Source organism: Narcine bancroftii, chromosome 1 (assembly GCF_036971445.1).
Source record: "Narcine bancroftii isolate sNarBan1 chromosome 1, sNarBan1.hap1, whole genome shotgun sequence".
NCBI classification, from domain to species: domain Eukaryota; kingdom Metazoa; phylum Chordata; class Chondrichthyes; order Torpediniformes; family Narcinidae; genus Narcine; species Narcine bancroftii.
Window position 1 is genome coordinate 130,877,317 of NC_091469.1, and position 16,948 is coordinate 130,894,264.

Here is a 16,948-nt window from a genome sequence, read left to right on the forward strand (position 1 = left end):
CATTGACCACCGCCAGTGGGCTGATATTGCCTCAAACCGTGCATCTTGGCACCTCACAGTTCGGCGGGCAGCAACCTCCTTTGAAGAAGACCGCAGAGCCCACCTCACTGACAAAAGACAAAGGAGGAAAAACCCAACACCCAACCCCAACCAACAAATTTTCCCCTGCAACCGCTGCAACCGTATCTGCCTGTCCCGCATCGGACTTGTCAGCCACAAATGAGCCTGCAGCTGACGTGGACATTTACCCCTTCATAAATCTTCGTCCGCGAAGCCAAGCCAAAGAAGGTTATCTTAGTGTAGGTAGGTGGCATGAAGATCAGAGCGAGAGCACACTGATAATACTGGATAACACTGAGAGTGAGGCTGAATAATCACTTACCACATTGTGATAAAATGTGAGGAAGAAAGTGCTTCCTTGGGTTTGAACATCGATTATTAGTTTAAGGCTGTCATTCCTTCAACGATTGTCATGCTACTAAAATACTCCTTGGCATACAACAATGATTGCAGAATATTCCAGAGATCTTCTCGTATAAAATGAATGAACGTGACTTGAGGTATATATCCCACAGCAGACTTTGTAAAAGGTTAAAGAATCGTAGAGCAAATATACTTTGTACAGAGACAAAATAAGCCATTTGCACTGCCTTTAACATAGAAAAATATTTCAAGCAACGGTAAAATTCTCCTCTTCTGGCATCCTTGGGACTTTGCTTATGTCAAACTAGCAGATTTTACAATTTAATTTATATCATTTCTATTAATACTGGATACATTTTCATTTGACCTGCTTTAAATATTACACAGGGATAATACATTATCCAGTGAACTCACTGAGTTTAAAGGGAGCAGAAAATATACAAGTGCTCCAAACTCACCCATATTGCTGACCCCTTGCATTCCAGACCCCAATTCCAGCTCCAACCACATACCTGTCCAGCACTCCAAATTCCAGCCCCGATGCCCTCCGGGCACCCTACTGGCACCAATGTTCCCTCCAATTTTTAACAGTCAGTGTGAAAATCTTATGTTGTGCAAATTTTTTCCTGACACCAAAGTATGTGTGCACTGAATGCCTGTGCAAATATAAACTTGAAATTGTTTCAGGATAATTTTGGCACAGTGCATCTCTCATGGCTAATAAAACTGTACAAAAAACAGGAAAGGTAAGGTGACGCAAATTAGTGATGTGCAAATGTAGTATGTGAAAAACTGACTACTCGTTAACAGAAATTATTTCCAATAATTATTAATTACTATGAGGCGGGCCGAGTGGCTGTGTAATGTAGCAGGCCAAATCGCCACCCGTGTAGCTGGCCAAATGGCTGCGCATCACCATGGGCCTAATTACCGCTTACGCAGCTGACCAAACGGCCGCGCAACATCATGGGCCTGTGCGCACCCATGCAGCTGGCCGAACAGCCGCGCAATGCCACAGGCCTAATTGTCGCTTGTGTGGCCAGCTAAATGGTCGAGTCGCAGCACACAGGGCAGTTACCCATAAGATGGCGTGGGGCTCCCGTCAACTTCACTTCAAGTCCTGCACTCTTTGCGTGCATCACAGGGACATGATAATGCCACCTCTGGTCCTGGGTATCCGGGCCGGAAGTGACTTAAAAAGTCTGCTGCAGCAGACGCCACAAATACATTATTTTAGGAATCTGACCTTTTGTGCTGGTTGCAAAACGTGTGCACGCACATGCACAGCTTAGAGGGAACAGTGAGGCGGGTGCATGTCCCATTTTCACCCCAGCTCACATTCTGGGCTACTGAACAGGCCAGATGTGAAAATAAGGATTTCCATACAATCAGATGCTGCGTCATCAGAGTTTTACTGCAATTCACAAACGTGTAATCACAGGAAAAGGCTTAGACTGAACCAAGGCAGAAGATATTAATAGAAATTGTCCAAATCTTCATTAAAGAATTGGGACTCAAAAGAAGTAAAGAAAATTCACCAATATGGTTGGGGAAGGTTTAACCTAAATTGGTAGATGAACACCAGCATACCTCATAGAAAGGAGAAATGAGATGCTCAAATGAATGAAAACCTGGAGGGGATAATTATATGTGAGTTAGATAAGAGAAAAGCAATCAATACAGATGTAGGTTTAGACCGCATATATGTAGAAGCAAAAAGTGTACTAAATAAAGTTGATGAGCTGTAAGTGCAAATATCCACAAAATCTTGTCTGGAAGGATAGATGACATGGAATCCAATATTGGATTCAACGCTGGCCGAGTGGAAGGAGTCAGAGAGGCAATGGTGGTGGGTTGTTTTTTTTCTGATTGGTGGCCTATGACCAGTGGTGTGCCACAGTGGTCAGTGCTGGGTCCTTTGTTGTTTGTTACCTTACGAATTATTTGAATGACAAGGTGTAGTAAATTTACAGAGGACTGCAAAGTTGGTGGCAGAGTGGAAAATGAGGAAGGATATCTGAGTTTAGAACAAGATCAATATTAATTGGGAAGGCAGGCCAAGGAATTGTAAATGGAATTTAACTCTGTCAAGTGTGAGTGTTAACTCCAACTGGGGCAGGACTTGTACAGTAAATGGTGGAGCCCTGGAGTGTGCGTAGAAGAGAGAGACCTAGAAGAATAATTCCCTGGAAGTGGCGACCCAGGTGGGCTGGTGGTAAGGAAGGCATTTGAAATGCTTACCTTCATTGAGCAGAGTATTGAATACAAATGTTGGGATATTGTAATGCAACTGTACAAACACATAAATGCAGGATGAACTCATTGGGTCTTCCATGGAAGGCAAAAGGCAGTGGATGTTTCAGGCCAAAACACTTCAGCAGAAATAGCAAGAAACAGGCAGACGGTTGAAGGGTGGGGAGAGGGGGAGGTGCATGGTTGGCAGGTGATGACAAGTGAAGGGGGGAGAAATGAGAAGCTAGGAGGAGACAGAAGGAAGAGACAAAGGACAGAAGGAAGGTGTAAGTGACAGGCAGGTAGAGAGGGCGGGAGAGGAGAGAGGAGGAATGGAGCCAGAGACATATGGGGAAGGAAGGAGGTTGGTGGAGAAAACAAAGAGTGGGGGGGAACGACACATGACCAGAAATTGGATGTTGATGTAAATACCTTCTTGTTGGTGACTGCCAAGATGGAACACAGGGTGTTATCCCTCAATTTGCATGTAGCCTCAACTTGGCAATAAAGTAGACCATGGACAGACATGTCAGTGTGGGAGGAATGGGAGGTGGAATTAAAGTGCTTTGCCACTGGGAGGTCCTGGATGTTGTGGCAGATGGAGAGAAGGTGCTCAGTGAAGTGATTTCCCCCAAATCGCATTTTGTCTTACATCAGCTTTCCTGCATCAGCAGAGTTAGTTGTTGAGATACAATTGTGCAAGTCCTTAGTGTAACCACACTTGGAGCACTAAGTGCACTTAGCTATGGGTCACCTAGCTATGGGAAGGGTGTAATTAAGTTGGAAAAGGTTCAGAAAAGGTCCACCAGGAGGTTACTGGAATGGAGCACTTGAGTTATGTATATGGAAAGCCTTAATAAATTGGGTCTTTATTCCCTAGAGACCATGTCACTGAGAGGTGACCCTACAGAGGTACAAAAATCATGATGGGCATGAACACTCGCAGTCTTATCTCCCGGAATAGACGATTTAGCCGGTAGGATGAGTTACAATACCACAGAGGCACAGAATCAAAAAAAGTAACATGTACAGGACTGAAGGTTTTATATTTAAATACACACAATGTAGGAAATAGAGTGAATGACCTTGTAGAATAGCTACAGATTGACAGATATGATGTTGTGGACAGCATGGAGTCATGGCTAAAGCTGAAAGGCCTGGACTGAGTAGATGTGGCAAAGTTGTTTCCCATGGTAGGGGAGTCCGGGAAAAGAGGGCACAACTTCAGGATTGAAGGGCGCCCATTTAAAACAAAAATGCAGTGGAATATCTTTAGCCAGAGAGCGGTAAAACTCTGGAATGTGCTACCAAGAGTGACTATGGAGGTCAGATCATTGGATGTAAGGCAGAGATTGATAGGTATCTGAATAGTCAGGGCATTAAAGGTTATGGGGAGAAGGCAGGAGAGTGAGGCTGAGTGGGACAATGGATTGGTTCACGATGAAATGGTGGCATGGAGTCAATGGGCCAAATGGCCTACTTCTGCTCTTATATATTATGGGCTTATGGAAGAATATTATTGAAGCTGAATGCCCAAGGATACACAGTGTATCAAAAGGATAGGCAGGTAGGCAGAGGGGTGGTGTTGCTCTGTTAGTAAGGAATAACATTAAATCATTAGAAAGAGGTGACATAGGATCAGAAGATATAAAATCACTGTGGGCTAAGCTAAGAAATGGCAAGGGAAAAGGACACACTAAAACAGGAGTTGGGACGCGGACAACAAATTACAACAGCAAAAAGAAAAGGCTTGTCACAAGGGCAAAAGTGGAGTTTTCAAGGGGAATTTTAACTTGCAAGTAGATTGGGAAGATCAGGATGGGGCTTGATCTCAAGAAAGAGAATTTGTAGAATGATGATGGGACGGCTTTTAGGAGTAACTTGTTGATGAACTCATCAGTGGATCAGCTGTACTGGACTGGGTGTTGTGTAATGCACCAAAAGAGATTAGAGAGTTTAGGACAGTGGTTCTCAACTTTTTTTCCCCCCCACTCACATACCACTTTAAGTATTCCCCTACTAACCACAGAGCATCTATAGCATCCTATGTCAGAGGTGCTCTATGGTTAGTAAGGAATTACTTAAAGTTGTTCCCAACTTTTTTTTTTCCACACTCACATACCACCTTAAGTAATTCCTTACTAACCATAGAGCACCTCTAACATAGGATGCTATAGATGCTCTGTGGTTAGTAGGGGAATACTTAAAGTGGTATGTGAGTGTGGAAAAAAAAGTTGGAAACAACTGGCTTAGGCTAAAGGAACCCTTGGGGGAGCAGTGATTACAATATGATCCATTCAATTTGAAATTTAACAGGGCGAAACTATAGTTAGACGTGTCGGTTTTGCAGTGGTGTAAAGCGAATTGCAGTAGCATGAGACAAGAACTTGCCAAAGTAGACTGGAAGGGGGCACGAGCTGGGTGGACAGCAGAGCAGCAATGGGTGGGGTTTCTGCAGGAAACGAGGAAGGTACAAAATAGATACATCCCATAAATGAGGAAATATTCAAATGGAGTTATGTCACAACTATGGCTGACAACGGAAGTCAAAGCCAAGATAAAAGCAAAACAAAGGCCATACCATAAATAAAAATAGAGGGAAGATAGAGGATTCTTAAAAGCTTGAAGAAGGCAACTAAAGAAACTCAGAAGGAAGAAAAAGACGGAGTGTGAAAGTAGACTAGCAAATAATATCAAAGAGGATGCAAAAAGCTTCTAAAAGAGTAAAAGAGAGATGAGCATGGATTTCAGATCACTAGAAAATGATGCTGGAGAAATAATAATGGGAGACAAGGAGATGGCAGAGGAGCTAAATGAGTATTTTGCTTGATAAATCTGAGATAATTCTTTTGTTACAGAGTTCTGTGTTGTGTATTGGCCTATGTGTTGTATGGTTTTATGTTAAAAAGTGACAGTTTGCCTTAGAGAGATAAGGTGAAGATGGACTGCTGAGAGAGTGGGAGACGGACTGAGCATGAGCAGAAAATTATCTAAAAATTTCTGGACTTAGACGATAAACCACCACTGGGGGTGCTGTGGAGTGGAAGAAGGCCCAGAGCATGAGTCATGGTCTGGAGGACAGTTTAGAATGTTGGGATTTCAAAAAGGAGGAACATTCTGAAGGCAGCCAGAAGGATCCGGACGGACCAAGCCGTTGTTCCTCTCTCTGCAAGCAACACAAGACAACTTCGAATTTTGTGCTCTCTCTCTCTCTCAAAGATCTTTTGGCTTCAGTTTACCAAACAAACTGAATTTTGTTCATGATCTTTGCTTCAGTTAAGATCGAAGTTTTGTGAGTCTTGTGTGTTTTGTGTCAAAGTTTTTCTGTGGGCTTGTTGGAAGTGTAGTTTAGACTTTGATTACATATGTTATGTTTAGGCTGGGGAATTTATTAGTTTTACATGGTTATAGAGATTTGCATAGTAACCAGTGGGCATTGTTATAAAAGGGGGGGGGGATTTTGAATTAAAGTTTGAAGATGAATTTTTAGCTAATAAAGTAATTGTTCATCTTTACCCCTGTATGATATGCCTTCTTTGTGGTTGCTGGTTTGATCTTGTAACACTTTGAAGAAGTGACAAGCAGGTTGGATAAGGGTGATGCAATTTCAGAAGGCCTTTGACAAGGTGCTATAGATGAAATTACTTCACAAAATAAGAGCCCATGGAAACATACTGGCATGGGTAGAGCATTATCTGATTCGCAGGAATCAGTCTCAATACAGGGATCATATTCTGGTTGATTGTTAGTTGCTAGTGGTGTTCCATAGGGCTCAGTGATGGGGCCATTTCTTTTCATGTTGTATATATTAATAATGGATTATGGAATGAACAGCTTTGTGGCCAACTTTGCAGATGATACTCAGGTTGGTGGAGGGGAAGGTAGTGTAATAACTATAATATTTTGGGGAATTTGTAAGATTTAGAGTAGTTACATACACACATTTTAAAACAGATCTTATTTGAAAGACTGAAGAAATACTGAAGATCTCTGGAGAATGTAAAAACCTTTCACAAGTAGGTGTTAATTGAACTGATGTCATAAAATGAATGGACTGGAGAGACACACTGGCTGTTGGAAGGTATTTTCAAGGGTTTTGACAGAGTGCACAGAAAGGTCACTCCTGGGCTTTGTTTATCTAATAACAGCAGATGGGAGCAGAAGAAAGAACTCCTGTTGTTTGCTGAAGAAGGTGGGGGTTTTGCAAATGAGTCACATGGGGTTTTCTGGAGTTTTGGTTGGAGAGAGCTGGAGAGGGAGAGAGAGAGAAAAGTAAGAAGCTCTCTCAGTCAGTGTGTGTGGGACACTGAACAGTGCAATCCAGGAAGAACTGATGAAAAGTTCTAATGCAGTGGATGGCTGGAAGTGCTATCTGTCTGATGTTTCTCTTAGAATAAGTGGAACAGAAGGAGCTCTGTCGTAACCTGAAAGAAAAAGGTTACCATCTAAAAAACCCTGATGGGGCAAGTTTCATCAGTGAGACATTGAGGTGACTTATGGTGGTACCTCAGTGGTGGAAATCCTGGAACAACAAATCTCTCTCTGCAAACCCTACAAGAATCTTCCTGAGTGGTAAACATTTACCTTTTTCAAGCACCAAAGCCTGGTGAACTTTATATATGTTAAATTCTGTGCACAATATAAGAATTGCCTGCATCCAGAGAACTTGGAAGAAGGAGAAGTGAGATTGAACTGTGAGGCAAAGAACTTTTCTTGAATTTACACACACGTGCGCTTAGAATTAGAAGGGGGTTAATTTGGGTTAGTATAGAGTATAGTTAAGTATAAGTATAGAGTTAAGTTAAAGTTTGATTCTATTTTCATGTTTAAAGTTGATTAAAAATAACTTTTGTTTTAAAACCACTTGTCTTGGTGAATGCCTATTGCTGCTGGGTTTTGGGGTCCTTTGGGCTCATAACAGTAGTTTAGAGGAAACAGGGAGGCTGAAGAAGGACACAGGCATTTTCGGAGAATCGGGGAAAAAAGTGGCAAATGAAATACAATGTTGCAAAGTATATGGTCAGGCAGGCTGTTTTCTAAATGGGGAGAAAATGTGCTGGCATTCAATTCAAGAGGAATAGAATAGAAAAAAACAAGGATGTAATGCTGAGGCTTTGTAAGGCACTAATGAGATCTCCCTTGGAGTATTGTGAGCAGTTCTGGGATCCTCATTTAAAAAAGGATGTGCTGATGTTGGAGTCGGCTTAGAAGAGCATCACAAGGGTGATTACAGGAATGTATAAGGGTCATCATACAGGGAACATTTGATGGCTCTTAAACTGTATTCATTAGAATTTAGGAGTATGGGGGGGGGTCCTCATTGAAATATCTTGAACGTTGAAAGGCATAGACAATGTAGACGTAGAACGGTTGTTTCTAATGTAAGAGAGTCGAGGACAATCAGGCACAGCTTCAGGAGTGAAGGACGTCCACATAAAATAGCGATGCAAAGAAATTTCTTTAGCCAGAGGGTGGTAGGTCCGTGGAATTTGTTGCCACAGGCAGTAGTGGAGGCCAAGTCATTCATGTATTTAACACAGGGCATTTTCAGGTGGCCAATTGCCCCGCATGTAAAGCCGCATGTTTAGGCAATATGCGGCTGCTTTGAGACCACCTGAATGTGCAGGAGATGCTCTTAAGGCGAGCTATGTAACCCTCCTCCGAGAGGGATAATCAGTGGCTCCCCCAGCCACCTGAATGCAGCTGGCTGAAAGCGGATATGAAAGGCTCAGGCTGCTGATCACAGCTGACACTGGGCCGGAGCTGGAGTGTGCTCAGAGCCGTATCCTGGGAAGCTGTGTCCTTCAGGTGGCCAGCATTGCGTTTTAAATGCTGCCACCTGAACGGCAATTTAAAGGACCGCTTCTGCTTCTTCAGGCGCATTCTTAGCGTAGAATGCACCTGAAAAAACCAATGGAGATTGATAGGTTCAGAATCAGTTTTACAGTCATGAACATGCATCACAAAACTTGTTGTTCTTGATTAGTTGTGGTATCAAAGATTAAGGGAAGAAGGCCAGGGATTAGGGCTGAGTAGGAGAATGGATCAGTTCATGATTGAATAGCAGGGAAGGCTCAATGGGCTGAATAGCCTAATTTTGGCTCTTATGTCTTGTGGTCTTATCCTGGAATAAGAGGGCATAAGTTTAAATTTAGATGTAGAGTTTAAGCTGAGGGGGAGAGATTTAAGAGGGACCCAAGGAGCAATTTTTTCACTCACACGATAGGCTCTGAGTAAACAATATAAAAAGATAAGATTTTGACTTTTAAAAAAAATTGAACAAATATATTGATAGAATGAGTTTAGACGAATATTGGTCAAATGCAGGCAAATGGGACCAGCCCACAACACCAGCTTGGTCGGCCTAGTTGGGTGGAAAGACATGTTCTGTGCTGTATGGCTTTACGACTCAATGATTTTCAGTGCATAAAGTGCCACTTCCGTGAAACACAATTAAATGAATTTTAAAACAATAAAAATATGTAATGGTGAATATTGTGACACATGAACCCCTGGCTTTTTTTTTAAATATGGAGGTACAGCATGGTAGCAGCCCTCTTCCAGCCCACGCCGCTGAAATCCACCCATGTGCGTAATTAACCAACTAATCCCATACATCTTGGAAATGTGGCAGGAAGGAAGAGGAAACCCACACAGACATCAGAAGAATGTACAAACTACTGACAATGTTGGATTCGAACCGGAGTTGCTGGCAATGTAATAGTTGGTGCTAACCACTACACTGACATGAACCCTTGGCTTTTTTGTCACTCAAATTTATAATGTATGGTTACTATTAGTTAAAGAGATCCCTAGATAAGTAATTGTCCTTGACATCAACACCCTCCAAACATGTGTGAACCCGGAACAACTTTGTAAATATGATCATTTGTGTCAACGCCAGTTCACTGCATTGTTCCGAACCAAAGACCACGCTTCTGATGGAAGGCTTCTCTCCATACAAATGTTTTCACTAATGAGTATTTCAAGCATTTTCACGTTTTATTTAAAAATACTGATACCTTGTTTGCAGTTTTCAAGTATTCAACTGACTCCCAGAAGCTAATGAGAGCTCGCTTGTCCAACCTTTCCATGTAGGCACGGAAATGTTCTCTGTAGGATGGCTTCAACAAGATTTCCTCAAGTTGAAGAATCTGCAGAACAACACGATATTACCACTGTTATTTTGTAACTTAAAAGATGTTCATTTTTAGAAACACAAAGGACAGCTTGTATTAAATTTAAATTTTAGATTTAAATTTACACAAACAACACGGCAACAGGACTTTTCAGTCGATGAGTCTGTGTCGGCCAATTACCACAATTAACCTACAAACCCTGTACAACTTTTGGAGGGTAGGAGGAAACAAAGCACTCGGAGGAAACCCATGCAGACACGGAGAGAACATACAAACTCCTTAAAGACAGCATTGGATTTGAACCCAGGTCAACGGTGATGTTACAGCCACCCTTGTTATATTTGTCACTGAATCTTTTAAGGTTCAGGATGTCCAGGAGGAATATGATGTGTGGTTCCTCAAGTTCACTTTGGGCTCACACTGAGAATGGATGATGACAAGGACATACAGGAATGGTTGAAGGAGGTTATAATCACCGGCTACAGAAAGCTCAGGTTCAGACCTACAAACCTATAGAGCATTTGACAAGTGGTCACCCAAGCTGCTTTTGGTCTCACTGATGTAGAGGAGGCCATAACAACTACACCAAACATAGTAGATTATGTTGGACAATGGGCAGATAAAGCATAACCTCACTTGAAATACTGACCATTTCTACCCATTCTGCCTGACCTGCTGTTGAGTTCCTCTACCAATTCTCTGCCGCTCAAGACTCCAGCACCTACAGCTTTTGTGTTTCTCACAGATTGGGTGACCTGTGATCAATCTGCAGGAACAACTCCTAGCCTCCTATTGCCTGCCATTTTAATTCTCAATCCCACCCCCACCCTTACCTATCTGCCTGTACCCTCAAATTCTCATACTCCAGGTTACTCACTTCTCCATATCAGAACAGGCAATTTCTGTGCAAGTCATCCATCTATGATATTTGTTCAATTTGTTCCTCTCTTCATGAACACACACTGGGCACATCATTTAGCCTTGGTATTTACAAAACGTAACATTCTTTGTCTGCATTATCACTCTGTGACTGTCCCATTAACCAGAGAATCAAAGTAACTTATTCCCATAGCAACCCAAGCTTCACCTTGTTACAAATATTCTCTTTATCCTATCCAGCACTCCCCCATCTTATCCACAATATGCTTCCTCTTTGTTATATAGTCAGAGTAATGTGAACTAATTTGTAGCCACGTAAGAATACTCTTCTCACTGTAGTAACTGTAGTGCGCCACTGTGGGGCGTATGCATACGAATATGAGTGTATGAAGTTTCCTGAGATAGTGGAAAGCATCAGTAAGTAAAGTCTCTTTTGTTATTTGAATCCTGCATCTCTAGGTTATTTAAGAAGCCTCCCAAGAAACTCAGAGACACAACATGGTGGCAGCGATATAAGAGAACAAGAATAAAGCCATACAATTGAATGGAAGGGGATTACGAAGGGGAGAAAGAGAAAAAACATTACTGAAAAAAATGGATGGCTGGGGCAACAGCAGTTCACCCAGTGATGGTCTGGGAAGCTGAAGACATTGTTGATTGTTTAAAAAGTTTCAGCAGAAGGGGAAATTAACATTCAAAAACTATTTAAAAATGCAACAGCAAAGGAGAAGGTCAGTTATATAATTGTCTGGACAGGGGAGCGAGGCCTTGACATATTTAATAGCTGGGAGCTTACAGAGGTGGAGAAAAACAATCCTGAGCAGATATTTGCAAAGTTTGCTTCTCACCTTGAACCCAGATCTAATCATAGAATTAAACACTATGAATTTCAAGGCTTAATGCAAGAGACTGATGAAACTGTTGATAATTTCCTCACTAGACTAAAAATGGTTGCTGCAAAATGCAAATTTAAAGGTATAGAAGAAAGATTAGTTGATCAACTAATATGGGGGAGTACCCATCCTGAAGTGCAAAACTCTCTAATAGGGAAGGATAGCTTGAAACTGGCCGAAGCTATAGACACAGCCAGAGCCTTTGAAGCCACGAGGATTTAAATGAAATCCCTATCTATGCAGACCCACCCACAGCAAAGGGAAGGAAGGGTTGATGCTATAAAGAACACAATAAGAAAAGAGCAAACCCAAATGTCCTGCAGGAAGTTCGACAGACTTTGATGACCAAAACAAACGCCCGCATATGGTTCTGAATGTAGAGCCTGTGGTAAAGCAAACTACTGGGTGAAGATGTGCAAGTCTGGTATGAAGAAAACAATAATACCAGTGAAAAGAAAAGACAAGAAGAAGATCCACCACATAAAAGGAAACAACAATGAGGACTCCAACACCCAGATACTAGACATACACCTTCACGAGATGTCGGGTGAGATGAAAGAAGGAAGTGAGTTGCACACAAGGATCCAAATATAGAGGACAATCCAGAACAAGCCTATGATATTTAACATAAAGGTGAAGCTGGATATTGGATCACAAAGCAATGTCCTTCCACTCAGACTCTAGCGCAAGATGTTCCCAGAGAACATAATAAAAGGGTATCCGAAAGACAGTGCATTGGAAACAGCAAATGTCACATTAACGGCCTATGGTGGCCCCATGATCAAGCAGTAAGGGAGAGCTAAGATCAATGGCTGCCATAAGGAAAAGAACATCCTCTGTAATTCTACGTGGTAGATGTGGACGGACCAGCAATTCTAGGTCTGGATAGCTGCCAGGAGTTGCAGTTTATCTCTGTCAATTATGAGATCCAGATAAAGAAGATATCCAAAAGCATCAACAGAAACACACAAGAAAAAGAGGAAATGAATTCCACAGAAGTACCTGCCAGGCCATGGCACACAGTGGGAGCAGACTTGTTCACTGAAAATCAAGAGTGGTAATTAATAGTAGTCTGTTACTAATCTAATTTTCCATTTGTCAAAAGGGTGAAAGACCTGAGAGCATCAACTACCACCTTAGAAATGAGAGTCTCTTTGCTGAACAAGGAATACCTGAGCAAGTAATATGTGACAATGGAACACAGTTCATTTCACAAGAATTCAGAAAGCTGGCTGCAGAGTATGGGTTTGTTATCACTACATCATCCCCATACTACCCCAAAGGTCATGGGTTCATTGAAAGACAAGTGCCAACTGTGAAACGCACATTGTATCGCGAAACAAAAGAAGTCCCAGACCTCGCTCTTCTATCATTATGAGGAACACCTTTAAGGTCTGATGTGAAGTCCCCGGCAGAACTTCTAAATGGCAGGAGATATAAAACAACTCTGCCAAACCAAATACACCCCCCAGAAGACCAGGAGGAAACCAGAAGACTAGCTGACGCACAAGAAGATAAAATAATAAAAATGCACACACATTACCAGAATTCTTCAGAGGGCAGCATATGCATATTCAAGAGCCGATCCTAAAAACGTGAACCCCAGCAAAGGTCATCAGAGAAGCTGAGACACCAAGATCATAGATTGTCAAGACAGACTCTGGCAATCAGCTGAGGAGGAACAGAATTCACATCCAGTCGACACAAGATGTGATGAAGCAGAATGCTTTAATATCAGCAAAACCTGCCACACCAATATCAAGTGAGGTGTCAAGTGAACAGACCACAACCACTAATACTGAAACATCAACACAGCAGTTGTCAGGTGAAGCACCACAAGCTACATCACCTACATGTACACCAGATACACATAGCCCAAATCCCAAAGATGGCGAAGGAACATACTGCCGCCAGTTCAATATTGATAAGAGCTATTTAAAAATAGTTGTGTAAATAAACTAGTGTACAAGTTCAATTACTTAAGTTGCACTGGAAAGAAAAGAAAGTGATAAAAAATGCTACATTTTTCTTTATCTTGGGAAGGAGAGATGTTATATAGTCAAGATAATGTGAACCATTTTGTAACCACGTAAGAATACACCCTTCTCACTGTAGTAACTGTAGTGCACCACTGTGGGGCGTATGTACATGTATGCGTGTGTGAACAGTTTCCTGAGATGGTGGAAGGCATTAGTAAGTAAAGTCTCTTCTGTTATTTGAATCTTGCATCTATAAATTATTTAGGAAGCCTCCCAAGTAACACAAAGACATAACACTCCTCCTCCAAGATGTTTCCTTTTTTTCCCCCAGTTGTGACAATGAGCTTTTGACTTATTTCTGTTCCCACAGATGCTGCCCAACTTGCTGAGTGCTTCAAATATCTTCTGTTTCTATTTCAACCAATTTTCATGTCATTGGGATGTAGAAGGAAACTTGAGCAGCTAGCAGGATGTGCAAACCTATCTGAAGATGACTGGACACTGAAGCTGTGCCATTGAGCTGCAGCTGGGGGTCAGGCTCGGGTTTAGTGGTATGGTATCCAGCTCTTTCCTGAACTCAAGAGACCTCACCAATGGTTTCTTCCAAATGACCAGCAAATGGCAAATGTAGTTCAGCTTCTTAAGCTGCTTTGTTTCTGCAATATTTTCAATTTTAAATGCAGACTTCCAACATCAGCAGCATTTTAGTTATTCTTTCACTTTCTTTTTAAAATATTTTTATTGAGTTTAACATACATACAACATTTTAAGGAAAACACATAAGTCATCTCAGATGACTTTATGGCTTTATTCTTGTTCTCTTATATCGCTGCCACCATGTTGTGTCTCTGAGTTTCTTGGGAGGCTTCTTAAATAACCTAGAGATGCAGGATTCAAATAACAAAAGAGACTTTACTTACTGATGCCTTCCACTATCTCAGGAAACGTCATACACTCATATACGTATGCATACGCCCCACAGTGGTGCACTACAGTTACTACAGTGAGAAGAGTGTATTCTTACGTGGTTACAAATTAGTTCACATTACTCTGACTATATAACAAAGAGGATGGAACAACATTAGACAGTTCCTTGATCCACATGAGAAACAAGCTATTGAATTAATGTGATAAGCCCCTTTCACACTTGCATCCCACTAAATTGGCTGTTCAGTGACCCGGATAGGAACGGGGAGTTTGACTTTTCACAATTGACCGCTCCTAACTGGGACACTGAACACTTTCACACTTGTAAGGAGCCATCCCGGGGGTTAGAACTGTTCTACCTTCTACAGGAGAGTCATAATGCATCAAATGATAGTGGACCTGCCCTAAATCCTGATCAATATATTATGATCTCATATTTGAACAAAATTAATCAGGCATAATTATAACATAATTAAGCTTTATGTACAGCATAGTACGAGCCCTTCAGCCCCTGTTGTTGTTGTGCCAACCTATATAAACCTTTATAAGGGACCGGGGAAAAGTGCCAGCAATAAATAGCAACAGTGGACAATTCTTAAACTGGGTAGGAAAGTTGGTAGCTCTATAGCGCACAATTTATATAGCGTGGGAAAATTGGTAGCACTGTCGCATACAATTTAAACAGTGTGAGAAAGTTTGTAATACCATGGGAAAAAGCGATGGCAGACCTGCCCTCCCCGAATTCCATGCAGCAGAGAAAGGGCTGTATGCCCGGCTGCATACATGGAGCATTCATAAAGCGGTTTCTCTGCCACAGGACATTCTGGGAAGTCAGGACTGCCGTTGTTTTTTTCCCCACAGTTTTTTCTAAATTGTGCGCTATAGCGCTACGAACTTTCCCACACTGTTTAAAAATTGTTCCCTATTGCTATTTATTTATTTCCTCTCTCTCTCCCGCTGCAACTTTCCCACAGCAAAGTTTATACTTCATTTTAATCTTTTCTTCCTTCAAGTTCCTGCACTCACACAGGGTCATTTCAATCCGACAATGCAATTACCCATTTCACACTTGTCTGATTGCAATGCCGGCATCTGCAGACGCTGGGAATTGCAGTAGGGGTCAAGGCCGTCAATCCCCAATGTGAGATGACGTCATCTGATGCCAGCGTTGAGCTGCTTTTGCTTTCACACTAGACACTTTAAAGTTTCTCTTGTGTCTTGGTATGAGCTTGCAGGCACCTCAGATTGAAGAGACTGCCATCCGTGCGGTACCGGATGTAAACAGCATCTTCATTGTTGAGGTCTTTCATGGCTTGGTTCAGCATCATGCTGAAGAAGATTGAAAAGAGGGTTGGTGCGAGAACACAGCCTTGCTTCACGCCATTGTTAATGGAGAAGGGTTCAGAGAGCTCATTGCTGTATCTGACCTGACCTTGTTGGTTTTCGTGCAGTTGGATAACCATGTTGAGGAACTTTGGGGGGCATCCGATGCGCTCTAGTATTTGCCAAAGCCCTTTCCTGCTCACGGTGTCGAAGGCTTTGGTGAGGTCAACAAAGGTGATGTAGAGTCCTTTGTTTTGTTCTCTGCACTTTTCTTGGAGCTGTCTGAGGGCAAAGACCATGTCAGTAGTTCCTCTGTTTGCGCGAAAGCCGCACTGTGATTCTGGGAGAATATTCTCGGCGACACTAGGTATTAGGAGAATCTTAGCGAAGATTTTGCCTGCAATGGAGAGCAATGTGATTTCCCTGTAGTTTGAGCAGTCTGATTTCTCGCCTTTGTTTTTGTACAGGGTGATGATGATGGCATCACGAAGGTCCTGAGGCAGTTTTCCTTGGTCCCAACAAAGCTTGAAAAATTCATGCAGTTTGACATGCAGAGTTATGCCGCCAGCCTTCCAGACCTCTGGGGGGATTCCATCCATACCTGCTGCTTTGCCACTTTTCAGTTGTTCAATTGCCTTATATGTCTCATCCTGGGTGAGGACCTCATCCAGCTCTAGCCTTAGGGACTGTTGAGGGAGCTGGAGCAGGGCGGAATCTTGGACTGAGCGGTTGGCACTGAAAATAGATTGGAAGTGTTCTGACCATCGGTTGAGGATGGAGATCTTGTCGCTGAGGAGGACTTTGCCGTCTGAGCTGTGCAGCGGGCTTTGGACTGGGGTGAGGGGCCGTACACAGCCTTTACCGCACGATGGCAGTCTCTTCAATCTGAGGCGCCTGCAAGCTCACACCGAGACACAAGAGAAACTTGTCCGTGAACTACTCTTTCCAGACGATGCCGCTTTAGTTGCCCATTCAGAGCCAGCTCTTCAGCGCTTGACGCCCTGTTTTGCGGAAACTGCCAAAATGTTTGGCCTGGAAGTCAGCCTGAAGAAAACGGAGGTCCTCCATCAGCCAGCTCCCCACCATGACTACCAGCCCCCCCACATCTCCATCGGGCACACAAAACTCAAAACGGTCAACCAGTTTACCTATC

At 42.5% G+C, this 16,948-nt stretch overlaps 1 protein-coding gene across 6 annotated transcripts in view; it reads right to left on the bottom strand.

Moving 5' to 3' along the window:
• snx25 (sorting nexin 25) overlaps positions 1–16,948 on the bottom strand; it is a 367,103-nt gene that overhangs the window by 109,885 nt on the left and 240,270 nt on the right. For all 6 annotated transcript variants that reach the window (XM_069939621.1, XM_069939646.1, XM_069939613.1 and 3 more), the window contains exon 8: positions 9,678–9,809. In XM_069939621.1, coding sequence (XP_069795722.1) covers positions 9,678–9,809 — 132 coding nt within the window. The remainder of the gene's footprint in view (positions 1–9,677; positions 9,810–16,948) is intronic.